This window comes from Plutella xylostella, chromosome 15 (genome assembly GCF_932276165.1).
Source record: "Plutella xylostella chromosome 15, ilPluXylo3.1, whole genome shotgun sequence".
Classification (NCBI taxonomy): domain Eukaryota; kingdom Metazoa; phylum Arthropoda; class Insecta; order Lepidoptera; family Plutellidae; genus Plutella; species Plutella xylostella.
In genome coordinates this window covers 678,463-703,643 of record NC_063995.1, presented here as the reverse complement: position 1 = coordinate 703,643, position 25,181 = coordinate 678,463, and the positions used below count along the sequence as shown (strand labels likewise).

The window sequence follows — 25,181 nt, the reverse complement described above, 5'->3', positions numbered from 1 at the left end:
AAAAAAAACTCACATATACACAGAGTACTTTTTCATATTTGCTCGTTTGTCACCATTTGTTCGAACCGGAGAAAAATAAAAAAAAATGGCAGTTACTCGAGACGAGACAGAAAACTGTTCAAGAAAAATTAATGGAAATATACCTGCATTATCCCTCAACAGTGACAATATGTCGACTTCAACAGATAGTGATGATGTAGCAGACCCTTTATCAGAAATTAGGAACATACAAAGCATAATAAACGTTACTCGGGAAAATATAGATGCCTTGAACGCTAAATTTGCTGGTTTCCAGCGGCCCCCCTCGCTTTATTTATCTGAATACCAGGAGCTGACATCAAAGTTGCACAATTTGGAGCAGAGGGAGCGAAGTTTGCGTGAGTTGTTGCAAGGGGATTCTCCTGACAAGAGTGAGGAAGTTTCGTTAGCTGATGATTCTAGGAACTATGATACCCTCACTCGTCAGCCGAAGGTGTTCTTGCGGGCGCACCTGCCCAACCAGCAGCGCACGAGCGTGCAAGTCAAGGAGGGCGTCTCGCTGCGGGACGCGCTCTCGAAGGCTCTCAACTTCCGTAACCTGAACAGTGAGGTGTGTGAAGTGGTGAGGACAGAGAATAATGAAGTGATACCCTGGGACATCGACATCACCAAGATTGATGCGGAGGAGGTCTGTACTGTAGCTACTTTGCATGTTATTGTACACTTAAAACGATTCAGATTACATACTCAATGCAGATAAAATAGATCAAAGTTATTAACTATAGAAGAAAACATTGTAATTTGGAGTACTTATTGTAAAAGGCTACCCTATGTTATGGAGAGGCTTAATAAATGAATTATTGTTATATCTTTTGATTCAGCAAACTAATAAAATGTGTGATGGAAATCTACAAAGATGTTGACATGTTCAATGTATTACCAATAGTATAGAAGCTATAGTGAAGTTACTCTCCATCAAAAGATCACCCTGTAGTGATGCTGGAGGAGTTTATTTCACCATTTATTCTTACCACTGACCAAGTCTTTCTGTACTAGTGAAGACTATAAACAAATAATTGTGAAGATAAAGAATAATTATATTAAATTAATAGTTTAACTTTGAATGCCTTAAGAAGTACCTACAAAACACTACAATCAATAGCAGTTTATTGTTCAAAACACACAGCATAATATATAACTAAAAGCTGGGGTGACTTTTGGGTGCAGGAATAACTATTCAAATATTATCCTACATTGGCTGGTTCTTCTTGTCTTTTAAATTTATTTATACATAATATACTTTATATTTATTATACATACATAATACACTTTATTTATTTTACAAAAAAGGATTTTAAAATATAGGTAAATAATTTTGCATACAAGTGCAGACTTATTGCCAAAAAGCAATTTTTACCAGCCAAACTTTGTATATTTGTATTGCAATGAATTTCATGAGCTCCATTACTTTCTCTCCAGTCATATCTCTTTCATGTTAATTAAATGCAAGCATGCAACTAGAAAGTAGCTTTATTATTGTAGATATCAAATTGTACACATTCATTCGAAAAATCATAAAATAAATGCTTTTTTTAGTTGTTAAAATGAATTTGTATTTTATATATTTTCCCAAATTTGCCCATGTTGTATTTATGTATATTCAAAAAATGAGTATAAGTAAATTTTTATTGACATCCATATGTATAAACATGATGTTCGTGAACAAATTTGATTTGCTTCTCTTAACTGATACACAGTAGCCTTATGTGTTGTTCTAATGTATAAGCTCAATTAATGCAAAGATTCCTCTAAATACAGTATACATTCCATAGTTTTTGGGTGTGATACTTAGTTTTTTTTTCTATAAAAATTACCTGTAGAATCTCAAACTTGGCAGCTTCCATAACTAACAATCCTCCGATACCTTCCAGGTGACAGTGCGAACCCTGGACCGGCTCCCCATCATGACTCACATCTCGCACCAGTTTACGCGCAAGACCTTCTTCACACTAGCCTTCTGCGAGTGCTGCCGGCGCCTGCTCTTCAACGGCTTCTACTGCTCGCAGTGCAACTTCAAGTTCCACCAGAGATGCGCGGATAAAGTGCCCAGCATGTGCCATCAGGTTAGACGAAGATAGTGTCTGTATGAAATGTAATAAACAAACGCCCACAAGCGATTCACGCCCTCTGCATGCTACCTACCCAGTACCTAGAATGTAGAAGTTTAAGTAACAAATGCTAAAAATGGTTTGGAAGTCACATTCGTCACCACCACTGCGATCGCCAAGGGAACTTAACATGCCTCCTGGATCAAGTGAATCTCAATTTACAGTACTGCTTTAAAATATATTATTTATATTTGATTGTGAAATTTGTAAGTATTGATTACCCTCCGAAACTACAGGACCAATTTCAAATTTTTTTTCACAATTATATGTACAGCTACATTAATCCCTGGGTTCAAATCTCTATCTTTCTATCCCGGTATTCCCATGGGTAATGCTTATTAAACCATGATTCTATCTACAGGTGCGAATGACGGATACATACTACGCGGCGCTGCTAGCACAGAACCCAGAGACACATGCAGGCATCTTCAGGGATCACCGGTAACTAAACTATATGAATACTTGAATAGTACAAGCGTGTAGACTAGGCAATAACAATCATTAATGTGTTGATGGTAGTGCACCTTCCATGAGATGACGTATACGCTACCTACTTAAAATGTTCCGCCTCACAGCCGGTAGGGTGCGACTCTCATATTATGGATGTTAATGTTTCATAAACACCCGGCGGCGGACCATGAGAGCATGAGACATAACGCGCGACGGGGAACTTTTGTCACGTCTTAAATGCGCCCCGTGCTAGCCCTTCTGCGTTGCGTCTGTCACGTCGCCGCCGTCCCGCCCCGCCTGCTGTCTTACCGGACCTTTAGTGATCGTCGTTTTGTGTAGCTGAAAGTTTCTGAAATTTAATATTACTCTGAAGAAGGGCTAGCATGAGACATAACGCGCGACGGGGAACTTTTGTCACGTCTTAAATGCGCCCCGTGCTAGCCCTTCTGCGTTGCGTCTGTCACGTCGCCGCCGTCCCGCCCCGCCTGCTGTCTTACCGGACCTTTAGTGATCGTCGTTTTGTGTAGCTGAAAGTTTCTGAAATTTAATATTACTCTGAAGAAGGGCTAGCATGAGACATAACGCGCGACGGGGAACTTTTGTCACGTCTTAAATGCGCCCCGTGCTAGCCCTTCTGCGTTGCGTCTGTCACGTCGCCGCCGTCCCGCCCCGCCTGCTGTCTTACCGGACCTTTAGTGATCGTCGTTTTGTGTAGCTGAAAGTTTCTGAAATTTAATATTACTCTGAAGAAGTCGTGGTCAATTCATGGTCGGAGTACAGCGCTTTGAAAATGGCGTAACTTGACTATTACTTGCTTTGTAGGATTGTATCCCCCCCATTTCGGCTCATATCTATCCTGCTTGGTATTTTATTTTATTAATATATAATAAAATTCCACCTTTTTTCAGTAGAAATATAATTCTTATCCCATTGATTATTAGTATTCAAGTTAGTCCTAGACCTAGATGTAGAGCTCTAATAAATTGGCTGTGCAGGTCTGTGTCCCCCGCCAAGAAGAGAATCTTTGACTGGTGAATATAACATTATGTAGACCGTAGATGTGTGTGTCTGTTTGTCTGTGTTCGACGTTACTAAAGGTAGTTATAAAATTTTGTACGTGGAGCTGACCGTAAATCACTCTGTAAATGCTTGCACTAATGTTCACTGACTGAACTTCGCAAATGCTTGATGTGAAATGAGAGGTTTACGTTGCATATTATGTCACTGTCTATAATCTAATGTACGGCATGCATAGCTTCATGCCAGTCTCCCCGAATGTTATACTTTGGCTTCGAAGACGACTTAGATTTCACCATTCACATTTAGAGTCGGTAGGCGTAGTGAAAATAAAAAAAGGCTAGAATATTCGCCGTTAACATTTTCTTACACAAGCAATCCTACATTTAACTTCTTTAACTCCAATCTGACTGCAGTCTGGCTAATCGTTTCACCACCACGACAAAGTATAGGCTTAGAATTGGTCACTGATCAGCATTTAATCACACAAACATCTCTCAACAGGCAATCGCACCCGCGCTCGCTGAACCAGCACGACCGCTCCAACTCTGCGCCCAACGTGTGCATCAACATGGTGCAGCCGCGCGCGCTCACGCTGGCCGAGCACCAGCGCAGGAACAACCAGGTACATGTGAACCACTCTATCAGGCAAACCCAGTAGGAACAACCAGGTACATACATGAACCACTCTCTACACAATCGCACCCGCGCAGGAACAACCAGGGACATACATGAACCACTCTAACATCAGGCAAACCCAGTAGGAACAACCAGATAAATACATGAACCACTCTTTACACAATCGCACCCGCGCTCGCTGAACCTAACCTAACAGGCAAACCCAGTAGGAACAACCAGATAAATACATGAACCACTCTACCTGCGGGCAAACCCATCCGCAGAAACAACCAGGTAAGGAGGGTTGTGTGGGAGAGATGAAGCGGATAAGACACGCCAGAAGAATACCGTTATGTAAAATTTGTATTGTCAAAACTGCACCTAAATCGGTAGGTACTTACAATCAATAGCGAGATAATCGGGCTCAGTAATAAGTGTTATGTCCTTAATATGGGCATTTTCCCCTTTTATAGTCGATTAACTCAGAGGCCATGCCTCCCCATTATGAAACTTTTGCTTGTGTGTAATATTTCCAACTCGCCTGCTGCTAACCTCATAATCCTCCGGTCTTGTAGGAGGCCCATGTCCACCAAACAAACACACAGCCCATAACTAATATATAACTGTTATCTAACCCCGGCAGTGCAACAACAACAACTCCCCGCAGTCGGCCACGCTGGCGGCGACGCGGCCCGAGGACAAGGACGACAAGAACGGCGACCAGCAGTTCAGCCAGAGCACACAGGTACCTACTTTGACTGACGACCTTAGGCGGGTCGCCGGTAGTGGCTTGATGAGGAAGGCCGAGGACCGAGTGTTGTGGCGCTCCTTGGGCGCCTATGTGCAGCAGTGGATGATTATTGGCTGATGATGATGATGCTGATCATGGTCCACATTAAATTTAACCCTCAATAGAGCTAATGATAAATAATATGTTAAAGTTAAGAGCAGTACAACTCAACCTAAATGGGACAACCAGATGCATTGTAGCTAAAGGCTGCCCTCAAGGCGGGGTCCTTTCACCTCTACTGTGGAATCTGGTAGTTGACGACCTGCTTAGACAACTCAACAGCAGCGGCTTCTATACAGTCGGCTATGCAGATGACCTCACCATCCTCATTAGTGGGAAATTCGAGAACCTCCATTGTAGCGTTATGCAGGCCGCAATGAAGATTGTCGAGCAATGGTGCAGGGAGTATCGACTAAAAGTCAATCCCAGTAAAACAGAATTAGTCCTATTTACTAACAAGAGAAAACTCAATAACATGAGCTTGCCTACATTATTTGGTACTCAACTAACACTTTCAACCGAAGTGAAATATCTTGGCATAACGCTAGATAACAAGTTGAACTGGAATAAACATCTCGATAACAAAATAAAACAGGCTACGATCGCTTTCTGGCAGTGTAAGCGAATGTTAGGAAAAACCTGGGGCCTTAAACCAAAATTAACATTATGGCTGTACAAAGCTGTCATACGACCTACCATAACTTACGGTTCTGTAGTCTGGTGGCCCAGAACAGAACTTAGCTCAGTAAAAAACAAGCTGCAAAAGCTACAAAGGCTTGCATGTGTAGCCATCACAGGATGCATGAAATCAACACCCACGGCCGCACTGGAGGTACTTCTCGACCTTCCACCATTACATCTCGTGGTGAAACAGGAAGCAGCTGCCGCCGCTTTTAGACTAAGAGCAGCTGGCCTCTGGGCAAATAACTCAACAGCGTCACACACATCCATTATGTTGGAAGCCATAAAACATCAACCAATGATGGCAGCCATTGGTGATCGAATACCGCTTATCCATATATTTAAAAGGCACTATAACATTCAATTGCATGAAGAACCAAGAGATCAGTCCAGTATATATGAACTGAGAATTTACACTGATGGATCCAAAAAAACGTCAGGTACGGGTGCTGGTGTCCACTCCGATGACCTAAACATTCATTTTTCACTGGCACTAAGCAAATACAACACAATCTTTCAGGCTGAATGTGTTGCTATTACACGGGCCGCTAACGCAGTCAAATCTAGAAAGGTTACGAATCAACGTATTCGTATCCTATCTGATAGTGCTGCAGTTCTGCTAGCTTTGTCTAGCAAAACTATAACTTCGGGGCTAGTACTAGAGTGTCACTCAGCTCTAGAATCGCTTGCCTCACAAAACAATACCATAACCCTCCAGTGGATAAAAGGGCACAGCGGGTCGCTGGGGAACGACGCTGCTGATGAACTTGCACGAAGGGGATCTGACACTGCACCAATAGGCCCAGAGCCGATAGTACCGATCCCTTTCAACCAAATTCGCTCTTGGTTGCGTTCCCGAACGACAGAATGCCACACCAATCTCTGGAGTAACAGTGCCGAGTGCAAACAAACAAAAGCTTTTGTACCACTAATTAATACTAAACTAACACGCAAATTATTATGCTTGGACAGAGCAAACTTACGTGTCGTGATAAGTACCATAACAGGCCACTGCCGGTTAAATAAACACCTATATCGCATGAAAATCTCCACCACTCCTCTTTGCAGAAGTTGCATGGAGGAAGATGAAACAGCTTCCCATGTCTTGTTACATTGCAAAGGCGTGGAGACAATACGGTCAAAAATCCTCGGATCTCCGGGGTCCCTCCGGGAAGTCATGAGCAACCTAGGTCGTCTACTGGCTTTCTGGCGTGAGCTTGGGTGGCTTAATAGCTAGTCACCCCATAGGTATTTCACGCATAATGGCCCACCTTGGAGGCTAAATGCGGAAAATCAGCTCGCCATGATAGATAGATAGATAGAGCTAATGGGAAGCCATTATTGATTTAAAAACGACAACAATACCTTTTTTTTTTAGCCATGGCCTATTTATACTTCAGGGCACCAACACAAAACTTAGATGCGACATCGCATCGCCTAAATAGAGAGTATTCAGAGCATTGCACTTGTTGCGAGCTCGCATCGCGTCGATTCGACACGCTATTTATATTCATTTCTGGCTACCGATGCCATCTTACTGTTGTAAGGGTGTATTATATGTAAAATAATAAATTTACCAAACAATTATACAGGGTGTTGCAAAAAGGGTATACTAAGCCGAAACTAGTGGAGGTTAATATAACATATAGCTAAAAAACATAGCAAGTGATTTGCTCGCAACGAATAGCATTCGCTTTATGAACGCGCAAATGCTGCTATAATTATAACGCGACGCGCCCTCGCGATCTTAGCTCGCAAAATTGGACAGCGTCTGCCCGCGGCCGTTGCCACGACGCTACTGCTAGAAATAGCGGAGCCTCGCGGCTCCGCTATTTCTCGCAGCCGCGAGACGTGGCGCGCGATAACCGCGCAGGCGATATTCACTTGCTTTGTAGCGTCTCGCTCTCTCAACTGTGCAACGTCGCGCGACTCGCGTGTGAGAGAGCGAGACGCTGCGAAGCTGCAAGCTTCACTACGCAATAGCGCTCCGCTATCTGCTGAAATTAGCTCCGCCGCAGTCGCGATTTGGCAACGGCCACGGGTGGCCGCTATGCTAATTGTGCCTCGCGCAACGTTACGAATTACGATCGCGTTGTTTGTTTTGTTGCATTTGCGTGCTGTAAATAAATATTTGTAAATATACATAATAATAAATAGTTTAAATAGTAACGTATTAAAATAGGTATAGTGTTTATTTAGGTTTAGTGTAAAATTGAAAATAAATAGTGTTTGTGTAAGTGTAAATAGGTACTTTCTAACGGACAATTTGGTTCTGAGGACAATTTCGTATTTTAAATGTTTTGTGATTGTGTGTGATTGAACTTTGACTGGACAATTTACCTATCTTTACTTTACGTGTGTTTTCGTAAGTGGATGAAACATTGAAAGGATATTACTTTGTGGTTTTAAAGTGTTTTGTGTAAATAGTTATTGCAATTAAAGAACGTTTGACAATAATTCATAAAAATTAAGAGAAACAGTGATGTGCCATTATGGAAACAGTGATGTGCCATTATAGACAGTCCTAAGCCTGTAAAGTATGAAGGAAAGTTCATTGGTTTTTTCATCAATTTTTTTTTTCATCAATTTTTTTTTTTGCTCTTCAATATCGTTATAACGTAGCGGATTAAATAACCTGCTATAAATGTGTAACATAGCGTATGTAGCGTGTTATCAAAATGTAGCCGTTTTTCCCACCACTAGCCGAAACCTATGGAAAATGTTAAATTTTTTCGCTAAATTTTCGAACTTAGTTATAACATCTTGCACATGCAGGTTTCTTCTTAGTATAGCCTTTTTGCAACAACCTGTATAAACCCTACCACATAATAAAACAAATCATAGATCACAAGCGACACCAAACCCCTACCACATCTAACAAAAGCTCCATCCGCAGGCGTCGCCGACGATCCGATACAACACAAGCAATACCGACCCCTATCACATCTTACCTAAGAAGCGAAACTAACCCCTGCACATATATCATACGGCTTATAATCCGCAGGCGTCCCCGACGGGCACGATCCGGCCGCGGCGGGCGCGCGCGCGCTCGGCCGACGAGTCGTGGAAGAATGCCTTATCGCCGCGAGAGAGCTACGACGACTGGGTCATACACGCTGATGAGATACTGATAGGACCTAGGATAGGTGAGGACTAGTTGTGACTTGTAACAAGGGCAGATAAAGAAATAATTTGAAAATGGTGGCAGGACTTATGCTCTTTCGTTACTGCTCCCACTTACACTATGGCCGCCATTTTCATATTGTTTCTTTATCTGTGCCAGTTATAGCTATAGTAGTTTGCAATAGAAACCAGCAATCATGTAAACAAACCAAATTGTCACGATTACTCCGTAATCACATACATTTGACGATCAATTATGAACATAGTCTGATTTCAACGAACGCACCATTGTTTTCACATTATCTTCAACACGATTTAACTTGTATTTATAAGTTAAATTTGTTAAAACATTTGCAACGTAAAAATTTCGAAGTATTTGACAAGCTGTCATCTTAGTTTTTTACTCATCGAACTCTATAAGTCATTGAAAAGTTAGTGTTGTTCGTAATCTGAAGTTATCTTTTATTTTTAATTCAATAAATTATTTTAATTTAATATTATTTGAATACAATAAAAAAAAAATTTTCAAGAGCTTAATATAATTAACCAAACCATATTTTTTATTTATTTTATTTTTTTTCTTCTTTTTTTTGTTTATAGTTAGGCTAGGTACCTTTAGTCATAATTTTTCTTAAGTTTAGAATAAGTTATTTAGATTGTATTGTGTACATAGATATTTACAGTTTCATATTAACTAAATATTTCACATTAACCAAAACAAAAAAAGGAAGAGGAAGTAATGAAAAAGCTCGACGGCATTTTAGACACGGCAAGCGATGACACAGTGGTTCCATTTATAATTACGGTCACCGGCGACTTCTGATAGTGATGATGACGAAGACGAAGATTTAAATTTGTTTTAATAAACACTTTATTTATATATAATCAGTTTTATTTTATAGTCTATGGCTTATATATTTAATCTAATTAGAACACTATAACATCACTATGGGCATAAACAATACGCTGTCAATGTCAGTCCGCCATATTTGTTTACATGATTGCTGGTTTCTATTGCAAACTACTATAGATAGAGTGAATACATATTAATTATACTAGGTGACATTCGAAAGCAAGACACTGGCCAGCTTGAACTGCTCTTAGCATTAAGCCCACCTTTTGTGCATTTATTATATATTTGTGCAATAAAGAATTAAATAAATAAATAAACTACAAATTTCTCCGAAGCTCGAAAGGCACGACGAAGAATATTCTGTACAGAGGATTCTTCGTCGAGATAGCACGTCGGAATCCTTATGATTCGCAATTGCTTGTTTTCCTTTTTCTATTTCATGAGACGATTACATCAAGTAATAATTGTGTGTATGTGTGAAAAGGCTTGGTAGCCTTATGATCGGAACGCTGGTAGTAGAAGCAATGTTTATTGGTATATTACAAAGGTTATTAACAAGAAAGAAATCTTAGTACCGAGATATAGGCTGAAGGATAGTGACATCTATGTATAATACAAGAAAGCTATTTGACAACTGAACAATGTGTGTGCAGGGTCTGGCAGTTTCGGCACGGTGTACAAGGCGCACTGGCACGGGCCCGTCGCCGTCAAGACGCTCAACGTGAAGACGCCCACGCCCGCGCAGCTGCAGGCCTTCAAGAACGAAGTGAGTTTATTTATTTATAGATAATTATAAGTATATAAGAGTTGTATGAATAAGAGGGAGGTGTCGACGCTTTTGGATTGATTATTTTAACGAATGTTTAGTTCTTTAGTAATTATAATGCGTTGTTAACTTAGTAGACATTTCCAAACATCTAGTCTTCTTCTGATTGTGTGCACGAAGGCGCCTGTCGAGTGATTTATATTCCTATCACTAACATAAATATGTTCGTGCACTCTGGACGCCAGACTGACGCTAATCTAACTGTCCAATCCTTTCACCACGATGACAAACTCTAGTCCAGCTCTAGTACATAAACAAGATGATACTAATACAAAGAAGAACTAAAATTTGTAATAAATCAAATCGACGGAAAAAAGACTTGACATGAGGACAAAAGTTCTAGGCTTTACAGCTAACAATAATATTTTCAACTCCCTTCTCCCCCACCAGGTGGCAGTCCTCCGCAAGACACGACACTGCAACATCCTCCTCTTCATGGGCTGCGTATCCGCGCCGTCGCTCGCCATCGTGACGGCGTGGTGCTCGGGCTCCTCGCTGTACCAGCACCTGCACGTGCTGGAGACCGCCTTCCCCATGCTGTACCTCATCGACGTGGCGCGCCAGACGGCCCAGGGCATGGATTATCTACACGCCAAGAACATTATACACAGGTGAGTGAGGCTAGCGTGGGACACCCTCGTGCTGGGACCACGCCAAGAACATTATACACAGGTGAGTGAGGCTAGCGTGGGACACCCTCGTGTTAGAGATAGCCTTCCCCATGCTGTACCTCATTGATGTGGCGCGCCAGACGGCGCAGGGCATGGACTATCTGCACGCCAAGAACATTATACACAGGTGAGTGAGCGAGGCTGGCAACACTGCAAAATTGATGAAAATTGACCCCCTGAGCCAACCTCACACTTTTGCAGTACGATTATTATAGTTTGAAGCGTGGGAAAACTCTTTAATAGCGCTATCGTGTCGCCGTTTTGGATAGCCTATCAAAATAGAGCCTTCATCATCATCACGACCCATTACGTCCCCACTGCTGGGGCACGGGTCTCCTTCCAGTGAAGGAAGGGTTTAGGCCTAGTCCACCACGCTGGCCAAGTGCGGGTTGGTGGACCCCAACACAAGCAAGCTTGTGCTGAGAGAGTTGTCGGGTAAGTGGGCAACCCGACTGTCAGATGTTTTCAAGCCGCCCGAAGGCCTCTGACTAGGCTTAACGACTGCTGCCGAAGCAGTAACCGGGACCCACGGCTTAACGTGCCGTCCGAAGCACGGAAGCGTCCAGAAAAGCACCACTTGAAATTGGTCACCCATCCAATGGCTGACCGTGTCAGTTGTTGCTTAACCTCAGCAATCAGTTACGATCACTGAGGCCCGCTCGACTACGGACGCTTCTAAATAGAGCCTTAGAAAGCTTTTATTTATTATTGTTCCAGCAACTGTTAGATAGATAAATAATAATTCCGTTTTTAACCGACTTCAAAAAAAGGAGGAGGTTCTCAATTCGTCGGGATCTTTTTTTTTTTTTTTTTTTTATTTTTTTTTTTATGTATGTTCACCGATTACTCCGCCGTTTATGAACCGATTTTGAAAATTCTTTTTTTGTTGTATTGGGTTGAGCTCCCAGGTGGTCCCATTTTTTTTTCAGAATTTTATCTCACCCCCAAGGGTGGGTAAAGGGGTAAAAACAGGGTATGAATTTCCATTTTGGGCACATATTAACCGATTCTAATGAAATTAAGAACGTAAATATAGTTCTTATAACAAAAAAATATGATGGTGACCTTGAGTTGATCTGATGATGGAAACGGAAGGCAGTCAGGGGAACTCCTCAACGGTATATAGCAACTACTTCGTGTTTAGGCTTGAATGATTCGTATTGATTAGTAGGACTTTTTGGTATCATTTGCACCTTACTTTTGATTGAAAATTATTACAAATAAACTAAAAACTATTAAATAAAATAATAATTAAAAAAATTAAAAAACCGACTTCAAAAAACCACAAAAATGTAAGAAATAATTTAAGGTTTACACAAATTCTACTCGTATGAGACAGTACAAATATACCTAAGCAGGAACTGTTCTTTTTTGAAGTTGGTGCCATATTTCTTCAGATTACTTTGTCACCGCACCAACATCAAAAAAGAACAGTTCCTGCTTAGGTATATTTGTACTGTCTCATACGAGTAGAATTTGTGTAAACCTTAAATTATTTCTTACATTTTAGTGGTTTTTTGAAGTCGGTTTTTTAATTTTTTTTTCATCGGCAATAATCATTTGTTTGTATATCGTTTAAATTATAATATATCGTTTGAATATAAATAAATTATATCGTTTTATTGCAGAGATCTGAAGTCGAACAACATATTCCTGCGCGATGACTGGTCGGTGAAGATTGGGGACTTCGGACTCGCCACGGCCAAAGTGCGGTGGTCAGGTACTAATCATTCACAGTCTCACTCCGTTGGCTCAGTAATAATAAAATATATTCGTGGTACCCATCATTTTTACGATTTATTTCCTATGGACGCTTAAACAAATTAATCTGTAATCGCTACGTTATCCGCTGAGTTAGAACATAACTCTGGTAGCTACCAACAAGAGTTGTCAATGTAAAGCTTACTACACACGTGCCGCCGGCATTGTGTGAAGGAGCCTTAACGCTCACTACAATCAGTCAAACACGTCTTTTGATTCTTTGCCTACCCTAATTTTAGACGAAAGGCCGCAAGGCCGGAAAGGCATATAGAGCAAAAGCAAAAGAGCGAAAAGTATGGGCTTAATTTTTTCCAACTAATTCTTATTTCAACAACCACTGACCCAGAAACCTTCCTTCCAGAAACGTCGGGCCTGGGCGGCGTGCAGTGGCAACAGCCCACGGGCTCGATCCTGTGGATGGCCCCCGAGGTCATCCGCATGGAAGAACCAGCGCCTTATACGTTCCGCTCCGATGTCTACGCGTACGGGATCGTGCTGTTTGAACTGTGTGCTGCTGAGCTGCCGTATAGCAAGCTTAATAATAAGGACCAGGTGAGTGATGGAGATTCATAGAATAATAAGAAACGCATCCACATAGTAGAAGCATTGGCTAACAATACGAACCGCGAGACGTGCATCTCAGAACTTAACTAATGGCAAGCTTGCAAATATCAGGATATGGATGTATCCTTTGAGTTTCAATTTCGCTATGTACAGCAAGATCGACCGTCAATCTGTTTAATGACACTCTCGCATTCATAATAAAGGGCAAGGCTACTTAAAACGGGGCGACGCGCAATGTCGTAAATTACGACCGGTTAGGACGACAACAATAACTTAAAATAATTACTTTTCGCCTTTCACTCCACGATTTAAACTCCATATTCACCTACCCTGTTCAACCCTCAGATCCTGTGGATGGTGGGCCGCGGCCTCCTCAGACCGGACGCGCGGCGCGTGCGCCAGGACGCCCCGCAGGCGCTCAAGAGACTCTTCGAAGACTGCATCAAGTTCGACAAGGAGCAGCGCCCGCTGTTCCGACAGATACTAGCGTCTCTGGAGAGCATGCTGAGAGCCATGCCTAAGATTACTAGGAGTGCGAGTGAACCGAATATGAATAGGTGAGTTACTTACATTTTGTGTGGCCATATACGCCTAAAGGTACGTCCGGACAAATCTGTCGTTGTTTTAGAGACGTGCGCCGCCAAGCTCCCGTAATTATAGCAAACTCAATTAATTATCATTATCAATCCCCGCTGCATGAATCCGTTGTCGACGTCGATAAACTCGTTTGCTGAGCGTTCCTCTAATAACAACGCCGATGTGAAATCTCGATATAGACGTTTATCTACGTCGACAAGGACACGTGAGTACACTAGTAACATGTACAAGCGGCTGTTCGAAGACTGCATCAAGATCGACAAGGAGCAGCGCCCGCTGTTCCGACAGATATTAGCGTCGTTGGAGAGCATGCTGAGAGCCATGCCCAAGATTACGAGGAGTGCTAGTGAGCCGAATATGAATAGGTGAGTTACTTACGTTTTTGTGTGGCCATATATGCCTAAAGGTGCGTCCGGACAAATCTGTCGTTGTTTTAGAGACGTGCGCTGCCAAGCTCCCGTAAGTATAGCAAACTCAATTATAACTATCAATCCCCGCTGCATGAACGTCGTTAAACTAAATGAGTTTAACGACGTCAACAACGGATTCATGCAGCGGGGATTGATAGTTATAATACCCGGGGGTATGTTAACTATCCGGTAAAGATCGGTATAATACTTAAGCCCATGTTGTATATTGACCGAAATGTGGTGTTTATTTGCAGACAACTGCACGCGTCGGACGACTACCTGTCGTACAGCTGCGCGTCGCCCAAGACGCCCGTCAACTTCCAGTTCAACAACGACAGCAGCTTCCCCGCCTTCTACGGGTGAGTTTTATTTACATTATAATGTGTGGCGGACTCCGGAGCCACGAAGTAGTGATGACACGCAACAGATGGCGCTCGGAGCGTAATATACGGGACTTGTATGAAAAACCAACGAAATTTGTATGAGAACCTTCATCGCGGGATGGAATTTTACGGCAAGCTACAATAAATACAAATACCCAACGATAATCGTTGAGCAGCTGCCCGCCAAACCAAACCACAAGATCCTCCCATCCTCCCTTTGCAGTGGTGATGCGCTAACACCTTTGCATCTCCAAAAATACATCCATAGAGATCTAAATTTCCCCGCCTAATTCAGGACTAAAGACGTTCTTATTGTTTCAGCATTCCGGTGCCGAACCAACGGCATCCATAAGGGTTACTTCAGGGCTACGACTAGCCCTTGCCACCCTACACCGTGCCAGTGACTCGCGTGAGCCACTGGCACGCCTCGGACAGTGACAGCGAGCAAGACAGTGCCGTCTCGTTCACTCACGACCTCCACACCAGTGACAATTGTGTTGAGTGCAACGCATGAGGGGTGCATACGTTACTAGTGACGCGGCGACTTTAGTGACTGTACTTACACGGTGCCAGTAAAAAGGACAGTGATTTTTTGTTTGATAAAGAGGTGAGAATATGGGGACTATTGGGCTCATTAGCTGGATCTCCGTACGATATGTGGGATCCGGCTAAGGTCCTCATATTTCATTCTCTTTACTGTAGATACTACTGACTCATAACTTTATAAGCAAAATCTTGTACTCGTGCAGTTTGAATTTTTTCTTTTAATTTAAGTCGAAAGTGCTGGTACAGTTTGAACGTTTTGCATACTAGTAAATTATTATAAGTCGCCGCGTTACACAGCTAATAGTGATAGATTATGATTAAATAAAAATATAAAATTTATTAATATCTAGGAAGAATGTAAGGTCTGAATAGTAGCATTGAACAAATAAAATATCCATTGAAAAGTGCACTTGATATCTGTCTCACGTTATAAGTAATTTTCTTAAGTAACAAGGCTATTTTAAGAATGCGAGTAGAATTTTAAATATTACCTCCAGTGTAAATAGACTTAGAAGTATGTTGGTAAATTTCGTTTATCCACTCAATTCACTATGACTCAAATTTGAAGACAAAATTACTATAAATTTATTAGAATTGTACATACAGTCAATATGTTAAGATAATTTTCGAGATTTTCTACTTCTTACTATTTATTAGTATTTGTATCGAATGTAAATCAATTTTCCTTTATATACTACACCAATGGACTTATTACTTTATAATATTTATTTCGCGAGTCTTGTTAGCCGCTTTGAGTCACCTATAAGTAACCTATTTGAGTAACTCTAATTCACCATCGGAAAATACAGGCAAAGGTGAAATCTAATTGATTAAAATGATTATAGAGTACTAGGAGCGATAAGAAAGTATTATTTACGATTTAGGTTTAAAGCCGGATGTAATGTATTCCTGATTAATTATAATTATTATATTTATAATGTAAATGGATGTAATTTATTTCTTATTTCTGTAAATATTCATATTGTAATTATTAAACTATTAGTAATAATTGCTTATCTAAGGATTTTGTGTATAAAGATTATATTATGGATAAGTATTCAGTCTAAGAAACACAATAAATTATTGTTTCATTTAAAATGTGTGTTATTTTGGTAAGAAAGCAAAAGTAAAAAAATATTTAAAGATATCAAACAGATTTATTCAGTGCATCTTTTTATATAACAGGTTTCAACATTTATCACAATTAAGTAACAAGTTCTTATAAAATCTTTCCCTATCATATCATGCAAAATTCTTATTTCATACAATCCCTCTCTAACAAGTTTCAAATTCTAAAATACAAGTGGACCAATTTATATGAAAATGTATCCTGCATTTCTCTATACAAAGTGATCCACCATTTATCAATCGCAACAGAGAAAAATAATCTATGGTTACAGATTTAAGTGCTCATGGGTTCTTTACTATCTGTCTCTTTCGCTCCCGCGTCAGGTTTGTGGCTCTGTCTCTGCTCGAAGCGCGACACGTGCATGTTCTTGCCGCCGATCTTGGCTTCCTTGGCGATCTCGATGGCGCGTTCCACCGCGCGGGGACCCTCGAACTCGATGAACGCAGTGGCTGGAATACAGAAATAAATAAATTATAGACAGTCAATTACTATAATATTTTAGGAATTTCAATAGCACCTACACATAACGTAACAATAATAATGGATTCAAATTAGTAGCTCTATCACTAACTAAATATCGTAATGGACGATAAACGAACTTTCCTGCCACTCACATGCCAGGGGATAATGGAAGTTTTTGTTGCTGTTTAAGCAGTGAAAACTAAACGCGATTTTGTATAGCCCTGTGGCATGCTAACTAGGCCATCAGCTCTATGTTATAATTCACTTGAAAGTTCTTGAAGTTGCCTGCGATTGCACTTTTGTACCTTGTCAAACTAACAAACCGCCTATTCATTCTTTCATAGATTGATGGTTAGTTTGCTAAAGCACAAAACATCAAATCACCAGTTCGGGCTGATTAGTCACCGTGACCGGTCGTCGCTCGCGCGCTCTCCAACTTTTTACGAGTTACCCTCATTGTGCGAATAATGGCATCGAACTTTGTTTTCGTATACAATTAAGTGATACTAGTGAGTGAACCCGTTTCTGACTACAGGAACAAATAATTATGTCCTCCCAAACGTTAAATATAAACCCTAGTTACGCTACCGTAACTCAGTCAACAATGTTCCCAAAGAAAGACCAGGCTGTCATCCTGGATTCATTAGAAAATGTTCAGATTAAGGATTATGCGCAAGCCCTTGGAAAGATAGTTGACCCTTCCCAGATTCGATTCTTGTCAAGAATATCAAACAACAGGGTGTGCGTTTATTTATCTTCGAAGTCTGTTGCTGATGATATCGTGGAAAATAAGCAATTCATTACCATACAAAATCAAAGATTGCTTATCCGACCGCTCATAAACAGAAATAAACGAATAATTATTTCTAACGTATGCCCGATAATTCCACACAGTGAAATAGAAAAGCGACTTCAAGAAATGCAAATCACGCCAATGTCACCTATCTCTTTCCTTCGCGCTGGTATTAACGAAAACGGTTACAATCATATCTTAAGTTTCCGACGACAACTTTATGTAACACCCGAAGATTTCAATCGTCTCCCTGAAAAGGTATCGATAGACTTTGATGAGACAACATATTGGATATATTTCTCGTCAGATACTATGACCTGTTTTATCTGCAAAAATGATGGCCACGTAGCGTCGAAATGCCCAGAAAACAATGAAGCGAGTAGTAGAAACAACATGGAGACTCAGAATACGGACACTCTTATCCCTAAACGGCCGCACCCACCGACGGAATCTTCTACCTCGAAAGAATGTATGGAGTCTGAAATTATAAATGAAGAGACTGCATTATCTATCAACAACAGTGGCGATGACTTAGACAACGTTTCCCTTTCCAGTTCAGACGAGGTGTACAAAACCGCAAGTGGGAAAAAACTTAAAAGAACACCCCATAGTGACTTGGACTCGATTAAGTGGGACCAAATTGATGATTTTATCGCAACTTCATCTAAAAATTACCCTCTCTCAGGAAAAGAAGTCAAAGAATACCTAGAAGATACATACGGGGTAAAAAATATTAAAGACATCACGTTTACGGTACACTGAAGAGATTGATACCTTAATTGAATTGTTAACTGACTTGATACCCAACATCTCATACCGTAGCGTGAAGAATAGACTGTCCCGTATTTTAAGTAAACTTAAAATTATAACTAGAAAGGCAAAGGTAAAGTGTACTGAAGAAGCTTCTGTCAATCCTACTGTTTAAATTTAAAGTATACACATATTTCTAATCACCTTTTCATGTATAAAATACGTAGTAAGTACCTGTTTCTATTTAAGATAAATTAAGTAATGGCTAATAATAAGATAAATTTTAAACTCAACATTATTCAGTGGAACTGTCAAAGTTTGCTTCTAAAATTAAGTGATTTAGATTCTTATTTACAAAAGGAAAAGGTACATATATGCATTCTCTCTGAAACTTGGTTAAATGATGACAAACATATAAATGTGACGGGCTACTCTGTTTTCAGAAATGACCGAACAGGTGGATATGGAGGCTTGGCTATTCTAGTCCACCAATCTATTGGTTGTTCACTTAAAACTTGTCCTTCTATTTACAATAATATTGATACCATATGTGTTGAAATCCTTAACAGTAGTAAATTACAACATATAATCGGCGTATATTCTCCTTCAAATATTCATGCAGGTACAGAAGATTACGATGAGCTTTTTAGTCATTTTTCAGACAAAACTTTAATATTAGGAGATTTTAATGCTCACCATACGGCATGGTCATATGCAACCGACACTCGGGGTAGACTCCTCTCAGACGTAAGTTTTAAACATAATTACGTTTTTCTTAACAATGGAGACTTTACCCGTTGCGTTAAAGTCAATGATCGTATAATTTGTACCTCACCTGATATCTCTTTTTGTAGTGCTGATCTTGCACTGGATTTTGACTGGAATGTGAGTAACGAATCTTTGGGTAGCGATCATCTTATAATCTCCATGAAAACGTTAGATACAACTCCATACAATCCCGAACTCAGAAGAAATATAAAAAAAGCAAACTGGGTCGAGTATACACAACATATCCAATCAGCATGTGAGGATCTAGAATTAGTAGCCGATTTACAAAGTAAATACAATCAACTCTTACATGTAATTGAAGATAGTGCTAATATAAATATCCCGTTTGTTAAGTATAGTCCTAATCCTAACAAATTCAGGCCGAAACCTTGGTGGAATCCTGAACTGTCCAAAGCAGTTGCAGAGAGAAGGCTAGCTTTAAAATATTTTAGGAAAGCTCGCACGGTTGAAAATTATATGATATACAAAGAAAAGATTATTGCTGCTCGTAAATTAATAAAACAGATGAAGGGAAACGCTTGGCGGAGCTTTTGTGACAGTATCGATTCTAATATGTCGGTGCGTGAGGTTTGGAGGAAACTCAGATGGCTTAAAGGATACCGTAGTCCTAAAGAATATTTACAAGAGAGCGCAGCCATTCCTTTTTTAACCGAACTTGCACCAGACAGTGTCTCCTTACATCCAGGTCAGATTACTTATCATGATCCCAACTCTCTGCAACCTTTCACCTTGTCAGAATTAAACGTGATTCTTAAAAGGACGGATACTTCGACCGGTGTAGATAACATTACATATTCCATGATTACCCATTTGCCAAATAATGCGAAGGAATTATTATTACAAATATTTAATGATATATACAAAGGAGGTGAGGTACCGGATCAGTGGCGTAAGATCAAACTTATAGCAATTCCCAAAAGAAATCCAAATACCCTAAAACATCGCCCTATCTCAATGATCAACTGCCTATGTAAAACTTTTAATTTAATGATTACACGTCGCTTAGAATATTACTTTGAAAGAAATAAACTCTTCAATCCCAGTACTCTAGGTTTCCGTCGCGGACTTTCTTGTCAAGATAATTTAAGCAGATTTATAGTAGATACAGAGACTGCTTTTATAAACAGGCAATACGTTATGTGTGCCTATGGAGACATAAGTAATGCTTATAATAATGTAGCAATAGAACCTCTTATTTCATCGCTTATAGAATTAGGTGTCGATACTTTACTATGCAGATATATCAAGGAATTTCTTAAAGAACGCGAGTTGATTTATAGGCTTCGTGATGGTATAGAAATTAAAAGAATATGCAGACAGGGTTTGGCTCAAGGTGACCCTATGTCTCCAATCTTATTTAATATCGTCACAATTAAAATATGCAACACCCTTGTTAAAACAGTTAAGGTATCTCAATACGCGGATGATTTTGCCCTATATTGTATCAACGAAAATATTAATCTCTGTATTGAAACGATCCAGTCAAGCCTCAATATCTTTAAATCCATGTTAGATAAAATTGGTTTAGAGTTAGCACTCTCCAAAACAAAATTATGCATACTTACAAGAAGATATAGGATTCCTGAAATAATTGTTAAAGTGGATGACATCCACATAGAAGTTCTCAATTGTGTCAAGTTCTTGGGTATTTGGGTGGATAGTCGTCTAAATTGGACCAAGCAAATCACGGAAATCGCTCAAAAATGTACAGCCTACGTCAATATTCTCAGTGCGCTAAGTGGAGCTAAATGGGGCGTACACCCGGTCCAGCTTAGACGACTATATATCGCTCTAGTACGCTCTAGACTTGATTATGGAAGTACGATGTATGGTAATGCCAGCCCGCGTCTCTTAAATAAGTTAGATGTGGTTCAAAATCAATGTCTTCGTTTTTGCGGAGGATTCATAAAAGATACTCCCATTTTCACAATGGAGAGTGAACTGTGTATACCGCATCTAAAATATAGAAGAGCATATCTTAGTGATAAATATTTCCTGAAGCTTTCCGCAAGACAATGTGATTATCTTACAAAACAATTAGAACGCTTAGATAATATGTTAAAGGTAGGTCTAAAGTACTGGCGTAAAAATCAGTTTCCATTGTTATTGGAAAGTTTCAGAAAATATTCTAACCTGCCTATGTCAAAATTCGAAATTCTGCCCCAATTCGAGCTTCCTTTCCCTGATAAAACACTTCCATGGGACCAAATTATTATGACAAAAATTCACACTATTGACGAACCTAAAGCTAAATTATCAATACGAGATCTTAAACAACGTAGCGAAGAGGCTATTAACCAGTTGTATACAAATTTCTCTCACATATTCACCGACGGGTCTAAAACAACGGACGGTTCTAGTTGCGCATTCTACGATAAGGATGCCGATTTTGGGGCAAAGTTTCGTATTGAAAACTTTTGTATTCCTATTATGGGAGTGGAACTAGCAGCAATTAATGAAGCAGTTAATTATATGTGTTCAACAAATTATCAAAAGATTGTAATTTTTACAGACTCCAAGAGCAGTCTTCAACATTTGTTAAGGTGTATAAAAGGCGACATTATCGGTAGAAAAGAAGCTTACCTCGTTATTAAATGTATCGCAAGGTTGATACGTAATGGGGCTGAAGTTCGCTTACAATGGGTTCCTTCCCATGTAGGTATTGCGGGAAACGAGACGGCTGACTCACTGTCGTCAGACGCTTTACGAAACGGTATTCCGCTTAATATACTACCACATTTTATGGATCATCTCCCACTGATTAAAAAGAACAACCATAGTGAATTTAAAACATATTTCAATGAATGTTCCAAAACTAAGGGAATTTGGTACAGAACCATTGTAAGCGAACCTCCGCGCACGCCTTGGTTTTCCACATCAAATATGAATAGAAAAGAATTGGTTTTATGTTTCAGAATCAGAACATCTCATATGCCATTTAATAAATTTAGTTTTAACATGAAAAAAAGGGACAGTCCGAATTGTACTTTATGTGACAAGGAAGAGGATCTTGTTCACTTTGTTCTCGAGTGTAAAATTAACGAACAACCCCGACTTGATTTCTTACACGACACTCAGTGCACGGCCGGGGAGCTCCTCTTCCTCGTGCACGGCATCCTCAGCTCAAGCTTCACTCATGATCACAGTGGCCGTTTCCTTAGTTTTATCATTTACTCCCTAACCTTAAGACAAGATTATTATAAATCTGTAGGTTAAGTTCTACTCCCATAGTTGAACTACTAAGTACTATTTTTTTTAATTATTTAAGGATTGTTATTTTTTGTTAGTTTTTAAGCCTAAGTCGGCTTAAAAACTAACAAAAAATAACAATCCTCTTAATAATCTTATGATGTATGGCTTATAAAATAAATGAGATTATAAAAAAAAAACATCAAATCACACTCACACATAGCCTTCTTCCCCTTGATCAAGAACCTCATCCCTCGGATCCTCCCAGCTTCCTGGAACAGCTGCGTCAGAGCCGCCTCGGTGAGCGCGCCGTACGAGCGCGCCACCAGCGTGGTCTTGGTGGGGGGCAGCGGCCGCTTCACACGGATCACGCTGTCGTGGAGGTAAGTGTCTGTTTCTTGGAGTGCCTGTGGGAATAGGTGTAAGTTTTAGTCATGGAAGTAATAAGTACTTACGTACAACTAAGTACTTATTATTTCCATGGTTTTAGTTCTATGTGTATGCGCGTTCCACCAATGACATCGCCGTATTTATAGCGAATCGCGATATAGTGACGTTTATCTATGTCGATAACGAACATGTGGCAGCTGGTATTGTTTTCATATTGGATCATGGCCATAATGCCACTGCAATGCGATCAAGGATCTCATGTTTATGTGTAAGTACTTTTTTCAGTTTTGGTTGTAAAAGAGGATAGAGAAACAAAAAGTAATTAAAAGTTATGTGTGGCATCAAAATTTATGCCCATATTCATTAAACTTACAAAGGGCTTGTAGGAGTTTATAAATTCGTGTGGCTATCTTTGTGTTATAATAAGGTATGAATATTTCTTACTAGAGTGGCTGCCTCTTCGGTGCTGAAGTTGACTGTGGTGCTGAACACTGACTTGTCTTCAGGATGTGTTTCTGCAACACTGGAGAGGAGAAAATTATAAATTATGAAATAACAAAAGATTTTAGTTACATATTTATGCATGTTTTATTGATACTTAATATTTTAATATAATATGTACACAATTATTTACAAGCCATCTTACTAAGTATCAATTTAATACATACCCAATACTTTTTACAGTCCCACATTTAGTAAAGTGTTCAGTCAACAGTTTCCGGTATTCCTGTAAGATCTTGGCGGGAAGGTTCTCAACTATGACAGAGGTCTGCAAAGAGATACCAACCACAGCTTTCTTATCCTTGTTCCACCTGCGCTTTTTCCATGCCACTTTCTCTTTCTCTTTTACTTCTTCCCCCTCTTTGATAACTTCTTCATTGTTGATTTTATCCTTTTTATTTTTACCCAGTTTGGCTTTTCCTTTAGATTTTTTCTTGGCAGATTTATCAACAACGGTCATGTCATCCAGCATGTCGGTGATGATGTCTGCCTTGTCATTGTCGGCAATGCTCAAGTTTTCAAGGTCCTCGGCAATCACTTCAGGTTTGATGTTTTTTTTCGTGTTTTTACCCTGCGGTTCCGCAGTAGTATTTTTCCCTTCCTCTTTAGCATTTTCATTACTTTGTTTAGGTGCTTTTTTATTCTTTTTAGTTTTTTTATTCTTCACCTTCTCATTATTATCATTGTTATTGTTATCATTCTCAATTTGTGCATTTTCCATTTTTATCTGTTTGTTTTTCTTAAACTTTTTCTTGGACTGCTCGATGCTGTCGTTCAGTATGGTGTTCTCCATGTTCACTTTTACTTGTTTAGATTTCTTTGAGGTCGGTTTATTTTCTTTCTCATGTGTGTCCATTTCTAGTTTGTCATCTGATGGATCAGCAGTTTCCATTGCTTCATTAGATTCCTTCTCGACTTTCCTCTGCTTTTTTATTTTATATTTTCCCTTCTTTAAGCTTTTTTCAGAGGGCTCAGCGTTTGACTTGGATTTCTTAGTGGCAGTTTCATCTGCTTCATCTAATTGAAAGCTGACTGACTTGTGCCGCTTCTTGCTGATAATTTCAGAGTGGTCCATGCTAATAGACTCTTCGTTGCTCTCATTGAGTGTCGCAGAATGTTTGATAATGGGCTTCACACTCAACTTAGCATCTTTCCCGTACGGAGTGGACGTGAGCCTGGCGTCTCTGCTAATATTCAGAGTTGTGTTCATGTTAGAAAGATTAAGTGAATCTTTTTTGTTCTTTTTCCCTCCAAGTTTCCCTGGTTTAGGAGTTTCCGGTTTATTCAGTTTATTAGAGACGTTTTCTGCATCTGAAATTCTTCCTTTTTTGGATTTTTCGAGTACTTTAGAAGTTTCCTGATCAGTTGGGTAGAGTTTAAAAAAATCCAGTGCTTTCTTGCGGGTGGGAGTGGGTAACTGTTGTGCTTCTAAGGATGAACTCATAATTGACACGTTACGAAACTTATTCTCAGCAAATAAATGAAAAAATTAAAGTGGATTTGAAATAATATATGAAATGTTTACATTTGATTTGATTTTTTTTGAGGTTATAAAGTTCGTGTGAGTGAGACCGACCCGCGTTTATTTAAATGTCAAAAACGTCAAATCAAAATCCAAAATATTAATCTGTATTGACTTTAACGGCTTGGTCTGTGCCAACGGGCCTTGGTCGTATAGCGACGTCGGACGTGTTGGTCCATGCTGTCAAAGACAAACCATAGAGAATCTTCAAAGTATTCT

The 25,181-nt window shown here is 39.8% G+C and overlaps 2 protein-coding genes across 3 annotated transcripts; one reads left to right on the top strand and one right to left on the bottom strand.

Annotated features, from left to right (window-relative positions):
• The first annotated feature begins 21 nt into the window (after positions 1–21).
• Positions 22–16,535, top strand: LOC105383656 (raf homolog serine/threonine-protein kinase Raf). Of its 2 annotated transcripts, XM_048626064.1 has the most exons (14): positions 22–667; positions 1,911–2,102; positions 2,509–2,588; positions 3,593–3,628; positions 4,119–4,239; positions 4,876–4,977; positions 8,708–8,849; positions 10,333–10,445; positions 10,896–11,116; positions 12,805–12,896; positions 13,299–13,489; positions 13,847–14,058; positions 14,763–14,867; positions 15,213–16,535. In XM_048626064.1, exons 1-14 carry the CDS (start codon positions 86–88, stop codon positions 15,241–15,243), a joined length of 2,220 nt encoding a protein of 739 aa, XP_048482021.1. In that variant the 5' UTR covers positions 22–85; the 3' UTR covers positions 15,244–16,535. The 2 variants fall into 2 exon arrangements, with proteins under 2 accessions (XP_048482021.1, XP_048482022.1); XM_048626065.1 differs by lacking the exon at positions 3,593–3,628 and having other exon boundaries at positions 24–667.
• A 39-nt stretch (positions 16,536–16,574) lies between these two features.
• LOC105383655 (MATH and LRR domain-containing protein PFE0570w) lies at positions 16,575–25,041 on the bottom strand. Its single transcript, XM_048626066.1, has 4 exons — positions 23,608–25,041; positions 23,384–23,462; positions 22,767–22,956; positions 16,575–17,015 (listed from the first exon to the last, which is right to left on the bottom strand). The coding sequence occupies exons 1-4, from the start codon at positions 24,882–24,884 to the stop codon at positions 16,840–16,842; spliced, it is 1,722 nt and encodes a 573-aa protein (XP_048482023.1). The 5' UTR covers positions 24,885–25,041; the 3' UTR covers positions 16,575–16,839.
• Between the last annotated feature and the right edge of the window lie 140 nt (positions 25,042–25,181).